The 19,734-nt window shown below is 39.9% G+C and overlaps 1 protein-coding gene across 1 annotated transcript in view; it reads left to right on the top strand.

Moving 5' to 3' along the window:
* Nucleotides 1-536: 536 nt before the first annotated feature.
* LOC120417716 (uncharacterized) overlaps nucleotides 537-19,734 on the top strand; it is a 39,390-nt gene continuing 20,192 nt past the window's right edge. The window contains exons 1-2 of the mRNA XM_039579867.2: nucleotides 537-1,325; nucleotides 18,866-18,962. Coding sequence (XP_039435801.1) covers nucleotides 18,888-18,962 — 75 coding nt within the window. The 5' untranslated portion in view covers nucleotides 537-1,325; nucleotides 18,866-18,887. The remainder of the gene's footprint in view (nucleotides 1,326-18,865; nucleotides 18,963-19,734) is intronic.

Raw genomic sequence — 19,734 nt, 5'->3', positions numbered from 1 at the left:
TTAAAATTGTGGAAAGAACATCAAATTTGAAGTTAAGTGCTGAAGAGAAATAATTAAATCTAAGCGATTGAAATTATAAATAAATTAGAGATAAACAAAAAAATTGAATGTAGAGATTTCACGATACTAAATTTTTGATTAAAACTTCAAAGCTTGACTTTCTTTTGTAAGGATAAATATAAGAACCAAATGTAACCATTCCATCTGTGAAAACAAGTTTCCAAACTTCTATATTTTGATCATTTGATAACCACCCTAACCGCTGACCATCATTGAAAGGCATTTCTTTCAAGGTCTTGTCTCTCAATCAACTCGCGCGCAAGTGCCCAACTCAAGGCCCAACTTTCTCCCACTTGCTTTCGAGAGAGAGAGAACTCCTCCAAAAAAGAGCACGATCACGATCAAGTTCAAGGAGACTCTTCACGAGTGAGAGAGCGCGAATCAAACTTCTCTGCTGCGAGAGCGCGCGAGAGATCGGAGAAATTGGCTTCTTCGGGCCCGGAGTCTGCGACCGTGGCCGCGGCTACGGTTCCACTATCAGCTTATTCCGTCGTTACGTCTTCCCGGGGTAACACGTGTGTGTCCGTCCCGCAAGATCCGATTCGTGGCCAAAGAGGGTGAAATCCGCAGCATCCCCGCGCAGACCCCCTCTCTCTCGCTCTCTCTCGTGGCCTCCCCGTCGCCGAATGGGGGAAAGTTGTTTCAACCTGGTAGGCCTATAAACGGTTAGTTCGTGGTGCGGTCGTTTTTTTGGTGCAAGGTTTTTTTTTGTACATTTCTCGGAGTGTTTGAGGCGACAAGTTCAAGTTCAAGTGCTGCGCGACAGTTATACCTTTTTGGCGAGTGAGTTTCGTTTTTCGCTGTGAAATTAGTTCATTTTCGTCACTAAAACAAATAAAAATTGTAAAAAAAGTGTCAATAAAAAGAAGAAACCAATAAAAAAAACGTAAATTTGATACACTCAAAGAAAAAAAAAGGAATAAAAACGCAAGAACCAGAGCCCGAACAAAATAAAGGATAATTGGATTCAATAAATCATCGTTCAGAGAACAAGTTGGGAGCAATTCGAGGTTGAAGTTTTTTTGGTCGGATGCCGTCCTGAAAAAAAAAGCGAGAAGAGTGGTTTCATTTTCACCCGAGGGAAAGGTTTTTGAAGGGGAAGAACGTACGGATTTGGAGGAGGAAAAAAACAACTCACATTCGAAGCAGGTGACGCGAGCCCTTTGCCCGAAGCCGACCCCGGCGAAAGGAGAGGAATTTTTTCGAGGAGTGCGGATATTGCATCGGAGCTACCTTTTTTTTTCTTCGGTTCGTGGTCGTTGGTGGTGAGTATTATCAATGATTTTTTTATATACCTAGTTATGGTTAACTATGAGTTCAGAAAAAAATATTATTAAATATACAACAAAATCATAATGTTTTATTTTAATCGGAAGTAGAAAAATCGAACAAAGCTGAAAAACATTTCAAGAGATTTCAATGCTTTCAAATTATTAGGGAAGAAAGAGGCGAACCCGAAAATAATTTAAATTATTAAATAATAAATTGATAAAATAGATTAAAACACACAAAAAATGTTATCAGTATGAATTAATGTTTGGATATCTCATGGCGGAATGATAGTCAATGATATTAATTTTTTTCGAATTTTTACCATGACATAATTTTAATCATTACATATTTGGAGTTCAAAATGATGATGATTTGAAACAAAGAACCGATAAAAAACAAATCTCATATAAGATTTAAACAAACCGCTATCATTTTCGTAAACTTATTTATAAAAATTGTTTAACTAGTCATTTTATATAACATTTTTGTTTTGTTTCTTCCGAATCTGTGATACCGTAAATAGGGGTGACTTTGATAGGATTTCAATTTATTATTGGAATATTTTCCAACTGGTAAGGTTTTTCTCAAGATTTTCTCTAAGTCCATTCACTATTTTTGAAAAAAAAAAGTTTTTTTCAATAATGTTCAGAAAAATAGTTACATTAAAAATTCTTAGTTTAAATTCCGGAGTGACTTTGATAGTCACAGTTTTTCTTGTTAAATCAGACATAAGTTGTTCAAACATTATTTTTACGTCAAATGTACCATTACTAAGGTTGCTATACAGAGAAACCTCTTTTTACGCGGTGGCGTTATGCTTTTTGTTTCGTAGATTTCTCTTAAACCATACACTATTTTTGCAAACTTCAAAAAGCGTTTTGTAGACATTGCAAAAATGTTGCGTCGTTCCAGAGAAATCGACTAATTAGAAAAGCGTAACGCACCGCGTAAAAAGAGGTTTCACTGTACTGTACGTTTTTAAGGAAAGAAAATCAATGTTTATATTTAGTTAACAAAGTTTATAAGCTTTTTAACAAAATACATACAAATTTTAGGCAAAATTATTAAAAAGTCGGAATTGTGCCTAAAATTCGTTTAATCTAGTATTGTTTATAATATTAACGATTCATATCTAAATCTAATCTAATCTAATCTAATCTAATCAGACCCTAGCGCAGCCAATCTTTCGAAGGGATCCTGGAGAGTGCCTTAGGTTAGATTACGCCTAGCACTCTTCTTGTCATTTATTAACATTTGTAGTGCGCCATTGCATTAGAATGCATTGAAACATCACAAGCGTTAAAGCGGCCAGGCCTACTGCGTAAAGCCGTATCGCAGAGATGACTCGTAATTGGGTTGAGTTTGAGCACTGAGTGTTCGAACAACAACACAATTCTGAATCGACAGGGGAGGAAGAAGCGTGGGGACACACCACCATACGCTCCGAGATTTGGTTGTATTCGTTGGGAGCACCATGCTAAGAAGGTTTGGTACTCCGGGACCCTCTGGGATGAGACATTGTATTTCCACGAATGCCCTAGACACTATTTGCCGTGGTTATAGCGCCACATCTCGCTCTCTGTAACAGTATTCCTAATTCCAGTCCAAGCTTACCTAGTCGTCATGGCCTAGTGGTTATCATTTTTGCTTACCAACCCAAAGGACGGGGGATCGAACCCCGCCTCGAGCGACTTTGACTTTTCGTTCATATTCATCATTTCTAATTTCTGTGTTCTAAACTTTCTCGTTGGGAGCAGATGGGAATCGAACCCAGAACCATTCGCTTACAAAGCGAACACCGTAACCAGTCAGCCACGGCCGCTTCCAACTATAATATTAACGATTCATATTGCATTTTTTATTTATATGAACTTGCTTCAAATGAAATTGCTAATAAATTTGGAGTTTTTTTAAATTATGTTTCAAAAATACATATTATTTATTATTTACAAACTTATTTTTACCTGAAAAATGAAAAATTGTTCAAAAATTCCGAATATGCATTCCGTTTATTGATTCAAAATCATGTTCATTAAGAAAATTTTCGACACTTTGAGAAGTTTAAAATAATGTCTTTCATCAATATTTTCTTAATTATAGTTAACTAACTTTTTAAACTTTTCAAAATTTAATGAAAAGCTCTTCTTGAGGTATTTTGAGCACTTCTCGACTACGGTCAGTATGATTCCAAACCATTCCGTACGTATTTAGTTTATATTCTTCATTTTGCGGAAAATTCTAAAAAAACCTATCAAAGTTTAACGATACCTAACATTGGTTTTTTTTTTACATTTTGCCCATTTTTTTCATTTTGGAATTACATCTATTTGGTTTTTGAGTTTAATTGAATTTTAGATGTTTGAAAAAAAAGTTTGATCCGAATATCATTTTCATCAAAACATTTGGAATCCGCCCTCAAAAAAAGGGTATACATAACAATTAAGTGCTCATAATTTTTCATGCAGTTGCTGACCGTCAATCCTTTGGGATCATCGAAAGGTTCTTTTGTTTGCCAATCGAACAATAGATCGATTGATCCGGATATTGTTTTCTTCAAAATATTCTAGATCTGGCTTCAAAATTACGAATAAATAACAAGTTAAGTGCTCATAACATTTGATAGGACTGTCAGATCTTACGTATTATTGGAGCGCCTGGAAGGTCATTTGATTACCCATCCAACGATATGTCGCATGATGGATCCGGACATTAATTCCATGGTAATAATCCGATCTAAAAAAAGTGTATAAATTACACTTAAGTGCTCATAACTTTTGATAAAGTTGTCAGATCTTCAATCTTTTGTTCTCGTTGGAATATTTTATAAATACATTTCTTTAAATATAAAATATTACGGTTTTTTTTAAGAAAACCTCCCGTTGGTATAACTTTTCGGGCTTTTGCTAAAATAGTTTTTTTCATAACTTTTAAGTACTCTACTAAACGTTATAATTTTCAATACGGACTCACAAAACCCCCAGACGGATCGAATGACACCAACCCGCCTAAAATCTGGTCAGCCAGTCCACTGATAATCAAGTAACAATTTTCGATACTTTCGATAATTCGAGTGAGGAAGGCAAACAAAATCATTAAAGTAAGAGATTGACTGCATGCTTTTGAAGTTTTCAAAGTACAGTCGACTCTCTGGTTGTCAATATCCAAGGGACCGTCGAGGAAGAGAAGCATCAGTTTACAGAACGATGCAAAATGAAGACTCGATTTAAATTTGTTTTTTCTTGCTGACCAGCTATAGGAAAGAATCATGGCAACGTCCAGCAAACAAAAACAAATAAATGTCAAACACCCTTCAAAGCTTCGTTTCTTAAAGAAAAATGTCTATGCAAGCCATGAGAAAGTAAAATTATTGACAACCGGAATAGATAATTACAACAAATAGAATTCAAGGGTCCGTCGAGGAAAAGATCCTTCAAGCATAAGAAAATATCGAGGAATAAAGACAATCGAAGTATGCAGTTTGAAGGGACTGAAGAATTCATCGGTACATGGAGCATTATTGATATCGAGAAGATCGACAGCCAGAGAGTCGACTGTAGCACTTAAATATGGCTGTTTCAGGCGAATTTCGAACAAATATAATCTTCTCCGTTATGGATCGATCGAAGCAAGCTGTGCCTGAGGTCGGATGCGTTTTTTCGTTTGCTGTCATTTTTCACTTTCTGATCGTCTTAAAATTTTCTTTAAAATTTGTGAAATCAGTTAAAATTTGAAGAAGCAAAAAAGGCAGGAACAACAATCGCGAAGTGGTTGTTAATTCAAGCATTGCTGGAACATCGAGGAAGAAGGTGTGGGTGGTGATCATCGTCCGATTACTTCAAAGTCGTGTATCGGTACCAGGTCCGCTCCCGGGAATTCTACTGATGATTCTTCCTGCTGATGATTCAAGAGGAACGTGTCGAGAAGATTGGAATCAAGCTGTTGAAGATTTTGTGTTTTTGGTGAGAGCTTTCCATCATTTTGTTCAAATAACTCTTTCATCTACTCTAACATCCATACAATCCAATTAAGACAACTACGCCAATCTTACTAAGGAGCGGCCGTGACTGACTGGTTACGATGTTCGCTTTGTAAGCGAATGGTCCTGGGTTTGATGCCCATCTGCTCCCAACGAGAAAGTTTAATACTTAGAATTACTTGAAATACTGAATGAGAACGAAAAATCAAAGTCGCTCGAGGTGGGGTTCGATCCCCCGTCCTTTGAATTGGTAAGCAAAAATGCTAACCACTTGGTGAGCTATGACTGGAATTAGGAATACTGTTACTATCAACTATATACGCGCTGGGTCCTTGTCCATTTGACAAGGGTACGGAAGTTTTAAATAACGTTTGAATCCGATTGGTGCAAACGTTCTTCAGGGCGGGGCTTGTCGATAAAGCTGAAGTACCTCGCGCTCGGCTAGCCAGCGTAGAAATGGGTCACCGAAGCTCGGCAGAGCTAACACCTTCCAAATGCCTATGCGAGTTATTTGCATGTATAGAGTGTAAATCTAAAAACACATGGAAACAACTCAATTTGTAAGAAGTGGCCGCGTGGTCCCGTTTAGATGGTTGCACACACACACACAAATATAATCTTCTCCGTTATTTTTAAAAATCCTCAAAAATTTACCTTTGCTCAATGCATATAAAAGTTTGTTTTATTTGTATTTTGAAAAAAAAAATTAATCAGATCTCCTCAAACTGCAAAATTTAACTCAAGATCAAATGTTAACTTTTTTTTAAATAACAGTGAAGTGATTTTTTCGATAAACTAGCACATCAATGCAATTAAATTGAGGTTTTCCAGGACAATTCTGAACTTTCAAAACATCAGAATTTCGTGGGCTTGATAATGACAATTTGTTTAAAAAAATGGCTTTAAGTTAGTCCTCAGCCTTTGTTATCCAGCTCCACCTCTAGACGAGCTTCAATTTTCAGCAATTTAAAATAAGCTAAATTTCAAATTGCATTTTTTTTCTTTTTTTGGTTGCGATATTTGTTAAAATCCTAAATGTACTCTTTCTGATAATAAATTAATAAACATTACCATTATTCAACATATCCTAAAGTCTTCAAATCGATAGTACATTTTTTACCACAAATTATTTTTATAAGGCTTTTTATTCGAAAAATTTACTAACACATTCACACCTCTGAGTGGCACAGAAGTTGGTTTGTTTGCTTCAGAATCTGCTTTCTCTTTCTAGCAGAAGTTTATTTTTGTCATGCGACTTACAGCTGGTTATTAAAGGCAACCGCCCGATATGTCAGCCAACATATTTTGCAGGGGCAGTGATAGCTCGCGAGCTCGATCTTTGTTTGCATCAGGACACAGTGACGAGGAGTTCGTCATTTTTGGGTTAAATTATATTTTTTTCACTGGGCCTAGAAAGCCAAAAAACCGGGCAGCTAAGTACTGTCAATTTTATTATTGTTGTTTAAGGCAGGGTTTTCTAGCTGTCAAAAATTAGTTAGCATGATATGCGGATTTATAAAGATTTTTAGAAAAGTGGAAATTTGACTATTATCGGATTCGGATCGTTAAAGTTATTGAGCAGGCTAAACTGAAAAACGCTTGTAGAACTAAAATATTAAAATAAAAAAATGTAACTGAATGCTTTTTTTCTTTCCAGTTGAGTATGCCTAATGCGGTGAAAATTGCCCGGAAAATGATTAAAATATTTTATTTCTAAAAATCTTCACATAAATTGGCATTTCACGCTAACAATCTTTTGACAGTTGAGAACCCCGATTTAGCTGTAATTTGTGGCAAAACTGGACGCATAGGACGATAGCTGTTTTAGCCTTGTGATTGCACAATATTTGGATATTTTTGATTGGTTTCGGATAGAACAGAACAGTGTAGTCCTGAATCAGCACCAGTTGACGGTGCCTTCCCAGTTCCGTGTTCGAACTGGTTTGTTTTTGTGTCAAATCCACACGTTGAATTGAGAATGCTATATTTTCGCTTAACCTTTAATAACCAACCATATAAAAATGCAATTCCACATGAAATATTATGAAGCTTTTCAAAACAATTGAATGCTTAACTGGCTTAGCTTGAAACAAAATAATAAATTCCAAACCGGATACACGCTTTTAAAATCCACGCAAAAAATCCAACCTTTTCGCAAACAAAAGTTTGCTTCTTCATTTCACCACTGTTACCTAACCTCAAACCGAGATAGTTAATTAATAAAAAGAGAGAAAAAAAAGAATAAAATCATAGCGCTTCACGCTCTCGCCACAAACAATTCAGCCAAAAAACGCTGATTTTCGGGTGGAAGGTGAAAACTAGCCACATGAATTAAACAAAAGTTGAAACGTTTCTCCCGACTCGAAAAAAACGCCGGCAACCTCCACCTCCTAAAATCCATCGTTCACCGGTCTGCGAACACACACTCGTATTAACCTCAATATTAGCGATTCATCTTCCCTCCGGTCGGTGCTGGTTTTTCGGAGGATTTTCCCTTTTTTTCGAGCTAGTTAGAGTCGCTTCGGTGAAAATCGAGAGTGAGTAGTTGAGTGGAAAAAGTTCATTCGAAATTGCGAAAAGTTGACTGTTTTGATTTACGCTTTGTGGTGAATTATAGTTAAACACAGTTTTGAGTAGATTTGAATAAGTGTGCAAAGTAACGGTTGATAACTGTCAAAAATGTTGCTCATGCAATGCCTACTAGATGAACAAGTTTCGTTATGTCAAATCTACACGTTGAATTGCGATTGATAAACTTAAAAAAAAATTAATCATTTTTTTGACAAACAAGTTTCCGACGAACATGACATTCCGTTCCGCCATCTTCGAAACGACATGTGTATCTTAATGGCGAACAACTCCACTTGTCTACTGACACAGATCGGGTGGTTCACATGCAACCGTTAAATTGTCCCATAACGACGACACCGTCTCGTCGTCTGGAAGAGACGATTCACCTTGCGCGTGGAAAGATCCAGACCAATCCGGGTGGGGGGAAAAGGTGTCAGCTTGCAACGACTACTGCGATGCGGTTTACGCTCGGAGAATTTTCAATCGATTTCTGCGTACGAAACAAGCTAGTCAAGACTTGTAGAGAGTGTAGAGCAGTGTTGCCATTTAGTGTGTACTACTTTGACAGTTCAAAGTGTAAACGTCAAAACATACACTCTAATTGGAGTGGAGACAGAAATTGGTTAAAAACAAATGATATAAAACGAAAATTATGATTTTATAGCACACTTGTCAGAGCCAGCTCACAAATCACCAAGACCACCGCGCGAGTTCAGCTGCCATGAACAATCCCCTCATTCAACTCGGAGGGTCATCAATCACAGATATTGCTGTGCTGCTAGCCCTCTACGCCAAGTGACCACGAGTCGGAATGGACACCCATCTATTAAGATATCATTCGAGGTTAGGCACTCAATGCCATAATTGAAACGTTCATCATCCCCCTCTCTCTTCGGGAACAATGGCTGCAATTGTTTCATTGAACTTTCCCCGCTCGAAACCACTTTGAATTAGCAGCCCAAATTGCATTATTTATGATCTGTCAGTTGACCAATAATCACTATAAATTCCCCAACTTTTGAGTGTTTTATAGCGCAACTGACAGTTGCGCGGCTCGCGCCGCAATAAAAGAAAGTGTTCCCAGCAACGACGGCCCAATGATCCGGATCGTTACGTCGTCAGAGCACGTGAAATTGCACTTTCACGTCAACCACGACCACTGCCATAATGAGTGGTTTGGCGAGCACGTGGGTGGAACGCGCGCCATAATGGCCGACTAGCGCCGCCAGAAGTTAGAAAGCAGATCAGCTGGCTGGAGTTCCTCCCCTTGCGAGTTGACCCCTCCGGGAAAGTTAATCATACGGTGCGCGCCTTGGTTCCGGAGGAATCTGAGGAAAGTGAAAGGCGAAAGAGCGAAATGCATTCTGAAAGGTGGTTTGACGAACTGAAATTGACAGGTGGTGGATTTTATGGCAGGGGTGTTGACATTTGCGAGGGGTGTGCCACTCGAAGCTATCGCTGCAACGGATGTCAAAATCACTATCGCTTAATCGTCTCTCCAATAAATCCTGGATTTGTTTATATTTTTGTATTTCTGGTCCTAACGACAACAACAAACAACAGAAGATGTTTTGATTTTCTTGATACTTGATGCATTCTTACTAGTGTTTACTCTGAGCGCTTGACAGCTGCCAAATTTTATGGCACGGATGTAAACATTTACAAGGGGTGTGCCACTTGAATTCCTAAAATTTTGTAAAGTAGCACACGGAACTGAAATTGACAGCTGTCAAATATTATGGCAGAATGACAACTTTTGCAAGACTTGTGTCAATTGAATTCCTAAAATTTCTCAAAGCAACCCACTGAACTGAATCTGACAACTGCCAAACTTTATAGCAGCCGTGCCAACCTCCGCGCAGCGCGCGTCCTTTTCATAATTTCTGGAGTTCGACCCATCACGGGGGGGTAAGAAATGACCCCCTAATTAAGGTAAATGCCTGCCGGAGGAAGATAAGCCGCCCTGGTGGCAACTCGAAACATCCTTCTTAATGGAGCCGGCCCAAACTTTGTGTGTTTTGACAGCGAAGACGCCGTCGGCCGAGATGATGAGCGGCTGATTAATGGTCATTCTCTTACGGGACGGCCGCGGCGGCGGCCGTAAAGTACAATTAGGTGCAGTAAAATAAATTAAACATAACGTTTCAATTTACGGCGGCCGATACCGCGCGCTGCGGTCCCGGAGTGAGATCGAACGGAAATTGCGGTTTTCTCTTCGCGGGATGGTTTTTTGTTGTTTTTTGGGAGGTTATCGACGCCGATCAAACATTTCGCAACGAAACGATCGAGCTTGCCATAATGGCGCCGAACTGTCAAAACTGACAGTTCGACGCCATTATTGCAAACCAAGCGAAGCCACGTGGTTTTTGACAGTTCGGCGCCGCCATTATGGCAGTGGATAAACCCGCAGTGACCCACATCTGTCGACCACATTCCAATCGGCCGGGGCCGCAGGTCCATTAGCCAAAACAAATTATACTTTCCCGTGTGCGAAGGATCGCAAATTAAAATCACATTTGCATCCCCATTCCGGACGATGGTAAACAAACACCGCGTCGAGCTAATGAAGATTGATTTATGGCATCGTAGCTTACCGTTCGAGAGACCACTTTCTTCCGCTCTTAGCTGTCAATTTTGAGCGACCCCGCCACCTGTCCAGGGCGGAGATTTGCTTTCGCGTTTTATCAAAAAACCCCGAAATGCCCCGCGGTCATTTTCCTTTCAATCGAAGTAGGCTATTCGGCCTTTCTGATTGACGTCAACGCGGTGCGTTGTCACCGTTAATTTCTTGACAGCTGGGGCCCCTCCGTCCTGATTGATCTCTGGCGATCTGGAGTGGATCTCGGATCGATTGTCAACGTGGATTCGTTACACGCGCATTCCGGAAAAAAGGCCGTCAACATTGTAAACAACGGACCCGTTGTTGGCACGGCAACAATGTGTGCTGCCTTTTGAACCATCTCGGTGGACGAAAGTAGTGTAAAGTAGAAAAAAGTTTATAGCTGACAGTTATGGCTCAGGTTGAACCTGCTCGGGACATTTCACCTGAAGCGGAGCGACGCAAACTTGTTCGACGGCGCACTTAAGCGGTCAAAGTGGGGAAATTTGAGTGACTTTGTTGAGTTTGAATGCGGTTATACCCACCAGAGTCATGTTTAGCGTGTAGCTTGACAGCTTGATGTACACTGAGAAAAATATTCTTCCTCAGTTTAATTTAAAAAAAATCAAAAAGAGGAATTCGATGATTTTTTCATGAGTGTGTACAAATCTGCCCAGTCACGAAATATTCTAGCAGAGTTGGTTCTGTCAGAATCCTGCTAGAACGGTGGAACATTTCTACTAGAATGCTGTAAGAATATCCAGCTCTGTAAGAACCCTGCTAGAATCCTGCTAGAACGTTGTGACTGGGTGACAGCTAACCTCCTACACTGAAAAAAATCAACACATTCAAATTGCAACTGTGACCGCTTAAGAGCAACACATTCACGAGTGTGTAAACAGTTTCTGTCGTGGCAAACGAGTAATATCCGCGCCGATCCGAAACCAATTCTTCAACGCGCGTTGAGATCTTTCATAAATTATGCGTCGCCGCGGCGTTTTCTCCATTTCAACTCATCAACGCGCGTCTTATCGATACGGTTACGGTTTTTTTCCGGCTTCGACGAGGGGTTTGAAGATGGTGGAGATTACACACTGATTGGTCCGTGCGCGGACAGGAACCTGTCATAAAAGCTTCGGGCAAACTAGTTTTACTTTTAGTGAGTAATGTCTACTTTTGTGGGCTTGGCTTATGGATTTGCCGATATTTGTTCGGGCGTTATCTTTCGTGCCGTGCTCGTTTCAGCAAATTTTAGTGCCATTTTTTCGCAAGCTTTTTACTTCAGTGTAGTAAAAATAGAACAAACCGGTTTGGTCGGGTAATCAAGATCGCAAAAAAACATTGACAGTTATGTCTATTCACTAACTGCTCCTAAACAGGAAATCTAGCACAAATCACAGTATGGACCACATAGCTCGATAACACTTCTGGCGAAAAGATATCGAATGGCAGAAGAGAGGAAAGCAGCGCAAACTTTTTTTTTGCTCAGTCTCTCAAATCTGCTCATCCCGCTCGTGCACCGTCGGGGGTTATTAATCAATTGCTGGTAATCTCCAATTATACAAAATGCAACAAAACGGTTGTTTCTTCGCTCTCTCGCGGTTCATCCATCGGACTCACGGAATGAGTTGCGATGATTGAGCGTTTGGGCACGGGAGAAAATCACCATTAAAAATTACAATTTCTCCTGCCACGCGGAACACGAGAAATTTGGACTTTAAACTTTTCCCCGACCTCATCGCATATCGTACACGAAACTCGTAAATTTGAGGTGCGTTTTTCTCGCCGTGTCAGTTAAGGTGAATCTGCCTAGCTTGGAGCAGGTGTGAAATCGAGATTCACGCGATTAAATCGCGGTAAATGAGTTTGTTTTGACCCCACGGATAGCGGTTGTTGAGCCTACCGTTGAAGCAAAACAGCTGGCAGCACTGCTGGTTGCGCAAATGTCACTTAAATCGTACTACCCCATTTTTTGTCTCTTCTTATAAACGTGCAAAACTGACAGTTCTCTATTCTGTCAAAAAATCTACAAATGTCACTTAAATTGTATATTACCCACTTTTGCGTCTTTTCCTTTGATCGTGCACATCTGACAGTTCTCTCAAAAAACACAAAACCAGACCCCCGCAGACGGAATGACAAGTGAGACCAGCTACCTTCTTCGTTTGGCCTACATATTTCTGGGCTTCTTCGCGTGTCCGCGTCTTAAACTCGCAAAAATGAAAGGTAGCCGAAGTGCGATTGGGTTTTGTTTACACACTTTTTTGCGTCCTTTTGCTGTGAAGCACTCTTGGCGCGATCGTGTCAAGTGACCGCGCTTAGATCTGTCAAATTTGGCGTGGGAAACGGCGATTCACACGCTAAACGAAAAAAGTGACACTTTTTTTTCGACGGTGCTTGCAGCGCCAACTGTGATGGGGCGTGCAAATCCCATAAAGTTACGGGCCGCGTGGGGAATGAAAGGTGAGGCACGAGTTTTTTTTTTTGGTTGAAACTGATTTAAATCAATTATTCTTTTTTTTACGGCTTTCTACGGAGGTGCCGGCGCGTCACAATTCGCGCTGGGTGGTTTGGACAGGTGGTGGCGCTGTCACGGCGAAAGAAAAAAATGGGTCTTTGGATGCACTTTAGTTGAACGTGTGAGAAAAGTGTTTCAATTAGCAGATTTAAATATTAATTGATTTTCAATTATGTTGTTAATGAATGCTGAACTGAAAGCATCTTCTAAGAAATTATATTATTTTTCATTTTATTCGAGGTTTCATACCAAATTTACTGGTGTCCGTACAAAAATGATGTCGCAATATTCTAGAATCTATTGCGAACGGAATTTGCAGTCAGTTTTTGTTTTCGGAAAAGTTGTTTCAAAAAATGAGCCGTTTTTTTATTTTTAACGCAAAAAGTCAGCTTGCGCAAAAACATTTTTTTTAATATTCTTTAGTTGCGTTTTAGTAGAAGAGACAATATTTGGCAATGTTGCTAAGTAAAAAAAACCTTAATTTTAGGATATAAAATCGGATTTCGAATCAAAAAGTATCTCACAAAAATGTTCATAAAGCGGACGCATTTATTGATAGATCATCCAAGGAGGTATTAGACTGTGAAAAACAAACAAACAAACATGCACTTTTTCGTGTTTGACAGTTTGCCAAACTCGCAAACAAAGCAAAATGTATGCAGGCTGACGTTTTGCAGGCAACAAACTGTCAAAAAGTGGGAGTTTGTTTGGTTGTTTGTCATAGTACTCATAGTCTGATATCTCCTTTATGGAGCGATTCTCAGACACTTCAGTCAACGATTATTATTTTTGGATTTGGTTGACTACTAGAGAGCCTATATGGAGAGGCGAAATGTCACTCTCAGGGTTCCAATCGAACTGTCAAATCGGGGTTTCAATCGAGCAACAAGATCATGCAAGAACAAGGTTGGAATCAATTTAAAATAGTTTTGGCAAAAAACGAGACTTATAACAATTACAAGTATTTTAAAACTGTTGTTGATAATAATCTGGTAGTTTTTGTTATGTTTGTGCTTGTTCGGTATGAAAAAAGTGCCAGCACGAAAGAAAAACTACAAGTTTTTCAACCTCAAATTTGAATGACTTTGGGTGTTTGAAATTTCTCCCAGAACATTTCATTTCCCTATGAAGGTCCCTAATGACTACGACCAAAAACTGTGACCAAAAAAGACATTTTGCATCGATAGTTCGTCCATACAAGTCTCCGTACAATGTTGGAAGCTACCCAAAATATCAAAAATCTGTATCTTGAGAACGAATTTTCGTAACGGTTTAGTGTCTTCTGCACAGTTGTAGTTATTGTTCAGGATTTCTCAGAAAAAATATACACGCTTAAAAAAAATGTTTATTATTTCAACCTTCAACACACACAAAAATGAATTGAGCAAAATATTTTTTTTTAATTTAGCTCTTGGATATATGTTAAAGATGACAAAAAAGACACAAGTCGATCAGAATTCATTTGGCAGTTAAAATATATTTTTTTTAAAACATGGGTGAAAAGTCGAAATCTTTATCGATTTTTTCCAGTTACAAAATAATTTTTTTTATTAGAAAAATTAACATAAAATTTGATATTGTGCACCATTTTCAAGGTTTAGCCGCATAATTTTTTTTTTCATAAACACATCACTAAAAATATGTTTTTCGAAAAGATCAAATTTTCCACAAATTCGCCTAAAAACATAGAAGATTTAACAAATTGTTGGTAAGATATAGCCTCTGAAAGAAAAGTGAACAGGAAAAACGATGTATTTTTTGCGTTCAATATAGAAAAATGATAATATCCCGAAATTTTAAAATTTAAATTATTTGAAAACATTTTCTTAACTTTTAAAAATCAATGTCAAAACTTATAAGGCCATTTATTTTTTTCAGTTTTTGTTTTTATTATTTATTTAATTTAGTCTCTCGAGAAAAGCAATGCTGATCGATTTGGTGTCTTCGGAAAAGTTGTAGGTTATGATTTGGACTTCCCACAAGAAATGGTACACGAAAAAAATATTTCTTGATTTTTCTAGGACTATTTAAGTGTATATTTTTTTATTTTCGATTTTTTATATGGTTTAGAGGCACAATTGAATCATCTTTTGATACATAAAAATTACTTTTTAGTAACTTTTTATTTATAAAGTTTATAAAATAATAGGCATTTTTTAGTAACTTTATTTTAGAAAAGTTCAATTTTTTTTTTAATATTAAGGAAAACACAAGATATTTTCGAAAAGCTTAAAAAAATTTAACTTCAATTTCAATTCCTTTAATTTTTTTTTCTACATTGTTGATCAGATGCTGATATACAGTTAAGTTAAATTATAACAATTTCATGAAAAATTAGTTTTATAGTGCCCTAATTTTTCAACTCGCGATATTTCGAAAACTGTTGGTTCGAAATTGATTGATTCTACTCTTTTCTTTAAACATTTAAAAACGTAAAAATCTAGTTCACCTTTTGAAAGGGTCATAAATAAGCGTTTTCATCTCTTCTATTTTTGATTGAAAACGTATTTTTTAAGTTTGCAATTTTGGATAAACACTCAAATTTCCTCGGGATTTCTGTGACTGATTGATATTTTTTCGGAATTATTTTCATAAGAGCCTGGTCGAAATCCACTCAGACAAAAAGTTACTACAATTTCAGTGCAAATGACCTCAAAATAAGTGTAGAGAAACCTTAAAAATGCATGCTTTAGGGTAGGTTTAGGTAAAATCTGGGTAAAAATAATTCCAAAATGTGTTAGTTTTAATGAGTGTTGAAAGTTTCCCGTCAATTTGACCCTCATACACGTTAAATTATGTCTACTTTATTTTGAGTTAGAAATTCTCTTCACAGTGTTTTCTAGTAAATTCATCACATTTAAGTAAATTTAAAAAGTAAACATTTTTGGCAAAAAATCACTAAAATATTAATGCAGTTGGCTATTAAAAGCTCATCCCCTCAAAAAGGGTTCTATCTACCCTTTATTTGTCAACACAAGGTTAACAACCCCTTTTGAGGGTTACTTTCACCCTTTTTTAAAGTTTACCCGTCGATATCCTTTTGCAAAGAGTTACCACCATTACCACCGGTAAACTTGAAGAAAAGGGTGGAAGTAACCCTCAATAAGGGTTTGTTTACCTTGTGTTGACAGATAACGGGTAGATAGAACCCTTTTTGAGGGGTAGTTCTGATTTTGAGTGTACGGTTTGGATAAAATGGTAAAAATAACTTAAAAATGAGTAAGTTTCAGAAAGCGTTCAATGTTATTCGTAAATGTGACTCTCGTGACAGTTTGATACACGTTAATCTTAATCTGCGAACCTTTAAGTTAGGGTTAGAGCTTAATTCATTCCGCAGTGTTTCGAGTTTAAAAAGCCAGCTTTGTTGATTTTTCCACCCATTTAGAGGATGATTCCACCTCATTTAACCATGTCTAGCAAGCCCCCAGAACTAATCCCGTGGGTCCCTTCATCGTACCCGTAACCGTATCGAATTTCCACGTCGCCATCAATATTCCGCTCCAGTGCCCTGCCCGCCGCCGGAAGGTTGTCTGTCTACTCTCGATCTCGCTCACACATGGATGGATTAGCCCTTCTGGGCGGTAAATCAACCGAATCAGGTCATCCCGGTTGATGTAACGAACCAGCAGCAGCAGATATCGTCTTACACGCTTACGGAAGCTTGACGATAATCAGATTACCGAGGGCTGGCAACACTGCATTCGCATTACCGAGGCAGGGTGATTGATTTCGACCGAAACCGGAAGCACGATAACATTTGCCTAAATTGATTAACTTGTTAGCCAAACAACCGACCGTCAAATTACCTCGCGATCGTTGACTTTACCCCCATGAAAAAGAGGTGAAACAAGTTGATCGCGAGCGCGAAAATGCGTTCGAAATAAAATCAATCAAGGCGAATTATGCGCGCGATGAAGAGTGAAACTCGTGGTGGTAGCGCCTCTGGTGGGGCACTTTCGTACCACCGCTGACAGGTCCCCGTGCACGGTTGCGCGGGAGGGGGTAAAAGTAAACATAAATTACCCAGCAAATTGGAAGAAAATCCACCGCACGGTGCGGAAAACGAGAAAAGCTGTGGAAACCGGAACGAACCGGGCGCAAATCCGGCTTCGCCGGCAGATCTACGAAGGACGGATTGGATATCGGAGAGACATCAGCGCCATCGGCGCGGTGCTCGCGCGCACTCGGTGAAAACAACACACACAGTAATGATAGTGGTAATTATCGTCATTACCTCCCCCTCTGGTGGCGAGTTCGCCAAGCTCAGCACTTTTTTTCTGACGGGGGTAAAGTCGGGTAGCAAGACTCCATTAGGATTTCCCGCGGCGACATCACAAGCGAGACAACAACAAAAAAACGGCTCTCGGCTCCCTGCAGCTGTCAATCGTCGACTTTGTCAAGTGACAAATGTGGTTCACCGCCGCCAGAGGCGCTGACCACAGCTGATCACGCAATTGAATAATCAGCGGCAGCGGCGTCGTCGGAGGTGGCGCAGCGGTTTTTGTGGTGTCTACCGGGTTCCGTTGGACGGCCGGCTTCGTGGGTAGGATAATTAATCTTCTTGCACCTGACTTGGCGCACGTTGGCGGGCAGTGGTCAGCCCCTTGGTCTGACGTGGCTCCATTACGTCCATCAGGATGACACGTACGCGTATTCGTACACGCTAAATGCGGGATGTCAATCATTTCGATGTTGACAGGTCGGGAGCGAAAGTGGTCCGTGGTTGATCGTTGGAAGATGACCCAGATTTACGGAAAACGAGCAAGGTTTAGCAAGAGTGTAATATTGACAGGTCTCTAACGCCATATTTGACTTTTTGTGTAACGATAATTCGCAAATTCCAACAAGAGTGCATGTTTGACAGATGCACACACTGAGAAAAATCTACTCCAAAATGACTCCACGACAAAGTCACGCTCATAAGTCAAACACCAACCAAGTTTGGCAAGTCTCCGCGCAGGAATTCCAGGAATTCGCAACACACCTCTCCGAACCCCCTATCGGCCACTTGCCATCTCCAATCACTCTCACGAGCAGTGTCGTGGGGAACCTGTTTTGACAGATTTATGCGGCGCGGTCATCGTCGAGTCCATAAAAAAAACTCGCTTCGACACTCTTTTTTTCGCCGTGCAATTTTACGGCCGTTAGGCGCGTTGCACGCGCGTCGTTGATAACTGTCAAAAAAGGGTTCCGAATGTCACAACGCTGTGCGTTGCCACTGGCAACGCTAAATTTCCTCGAAATTTGGTTCAAGTGAAGAAGCGTCTCGTCTGACAGCTGTCAAACGTTGCCATAATGGATACCGCAGCTAATCAAATCGCCGCAACGCGGTAGATCTCCCCCCTCTGAAAAGTGTTGACGGCGCGTTCCCACCGGGACCTCAAGTGTCTGGGTTAAGGAGGCACTTGTCAGAGTCAGAGGAAAAAAAAGCTTCCCACCGTCATCGTCAGCAGCACTTATCAATCAAAGCTGGCGGCGGCGCGATCCTAGAAGGCCGATAACAACCATTCATATTACTTGCGAGAAGGAAGGAAAAAAACAAACAAAAGAGAGGCCTAACCTCACTTCTGCTCCGGGTGTCGCCGCCGACGAACGGTACTCCGGCGACGATCTGGGGATGAAAAGTGCTTGATCATTGAATAAATAAATAAATCAACGATCGACCTTTCCCTGATATGAGTGGGCCACTTTTGAGGTTATGAGCTGCTGTTGTGCGCCGCCGCTGACGTTTGACGTCTTTTCAAAAGGGACTATTGTTTTGCGCGCACCTCTTTATAGCACATTTTGACAGTTCTGCAATTAGCGCCATAATGGCGGACTTTGACGTGTCGCGATGATAACGCTGTTTTGTTGTTTCTCTCTTTTCCAGACAACGAGGACCGGCTCCCGCGATGAGGAGCTTACGGTGGGCTCCCGGTGAGCGGTGGAACCTCCTTCGGATATACCTGGTGCTGGCAGTTTCTCTGGTAAGTTGCAGCTGTCATTACCGAAACATTTCGCTTCAAATTCGCATATCAAACACAGGCACACACAATAAAGTCTTCACTTTCTCGTACGCGAATTTTTTTGCGGAGAAGGCACAATTAAACGTGCCAAATTACAGTCGTTGCGAGAAAATGGGGTCCCCCAACAATAATAAAAATACAAAACGCGCAGAAACACACACAAAGCAATTCAATTGGGGAAATATTTTCACATACATGTGCCCCTCTCGGCGCTAATAACTCCCTTCTGACCCGAGGGGAACCGTATGACGCGCCGCAACCCTCCGACAGGGTGGTCCCTCCAAAGTACGCAGTGTCATTATGTGGCATGCCGCACGCAACCAAACTGTCATTATGCCATAATGGCGACTGCGCGGGGTTTGGAGGAGGTAAAGCAAAAAGAGATGATTTGTTTTATTTTGACCGCGGGTAATTGATTGGGTTTAAATGTTGGGTCCGAATTGGGCAGTTTGTTTCGCTGCTTTTGAGAAATGTGCCCAAATTTGCATGTACGAGCAGTTTTAGCCTCATTTGCGAGGTGAATCACTTTGAGGGAGGAGTTTTGGACAATGACAGGACGTCATTATGGTGAAAGTGCAATAAATACGATATTTTCATGGATTGTCAGTTTATATTGTTTTGAAATTCCAGTGCGTCAATTTTTATAGCAACTGCCATAATGGAAGCCAACTGTCAAATTGCGAAAAACCAAGTTCCTCTCTCAGTTCATTGCTCGCCGCAAGAATGTCTCAAT

This window comes from Culex pipiens, chromosome 1 (assembly GCF_016801865.2).
Source record: "Culex pipiens pallens isolate TS chromosome 1, TS_CPP_V2, whole genome shotgun sequence".
Classification (NCBI taxonomy): Eukaryota; Metazoa; Arthropoda; class Insecta; order Diptera; family Culicidae; genus Culex; species Culex pipiens.
This window is presented reverse-complemented; position numbering and strand designations above follow the sequence as displayed.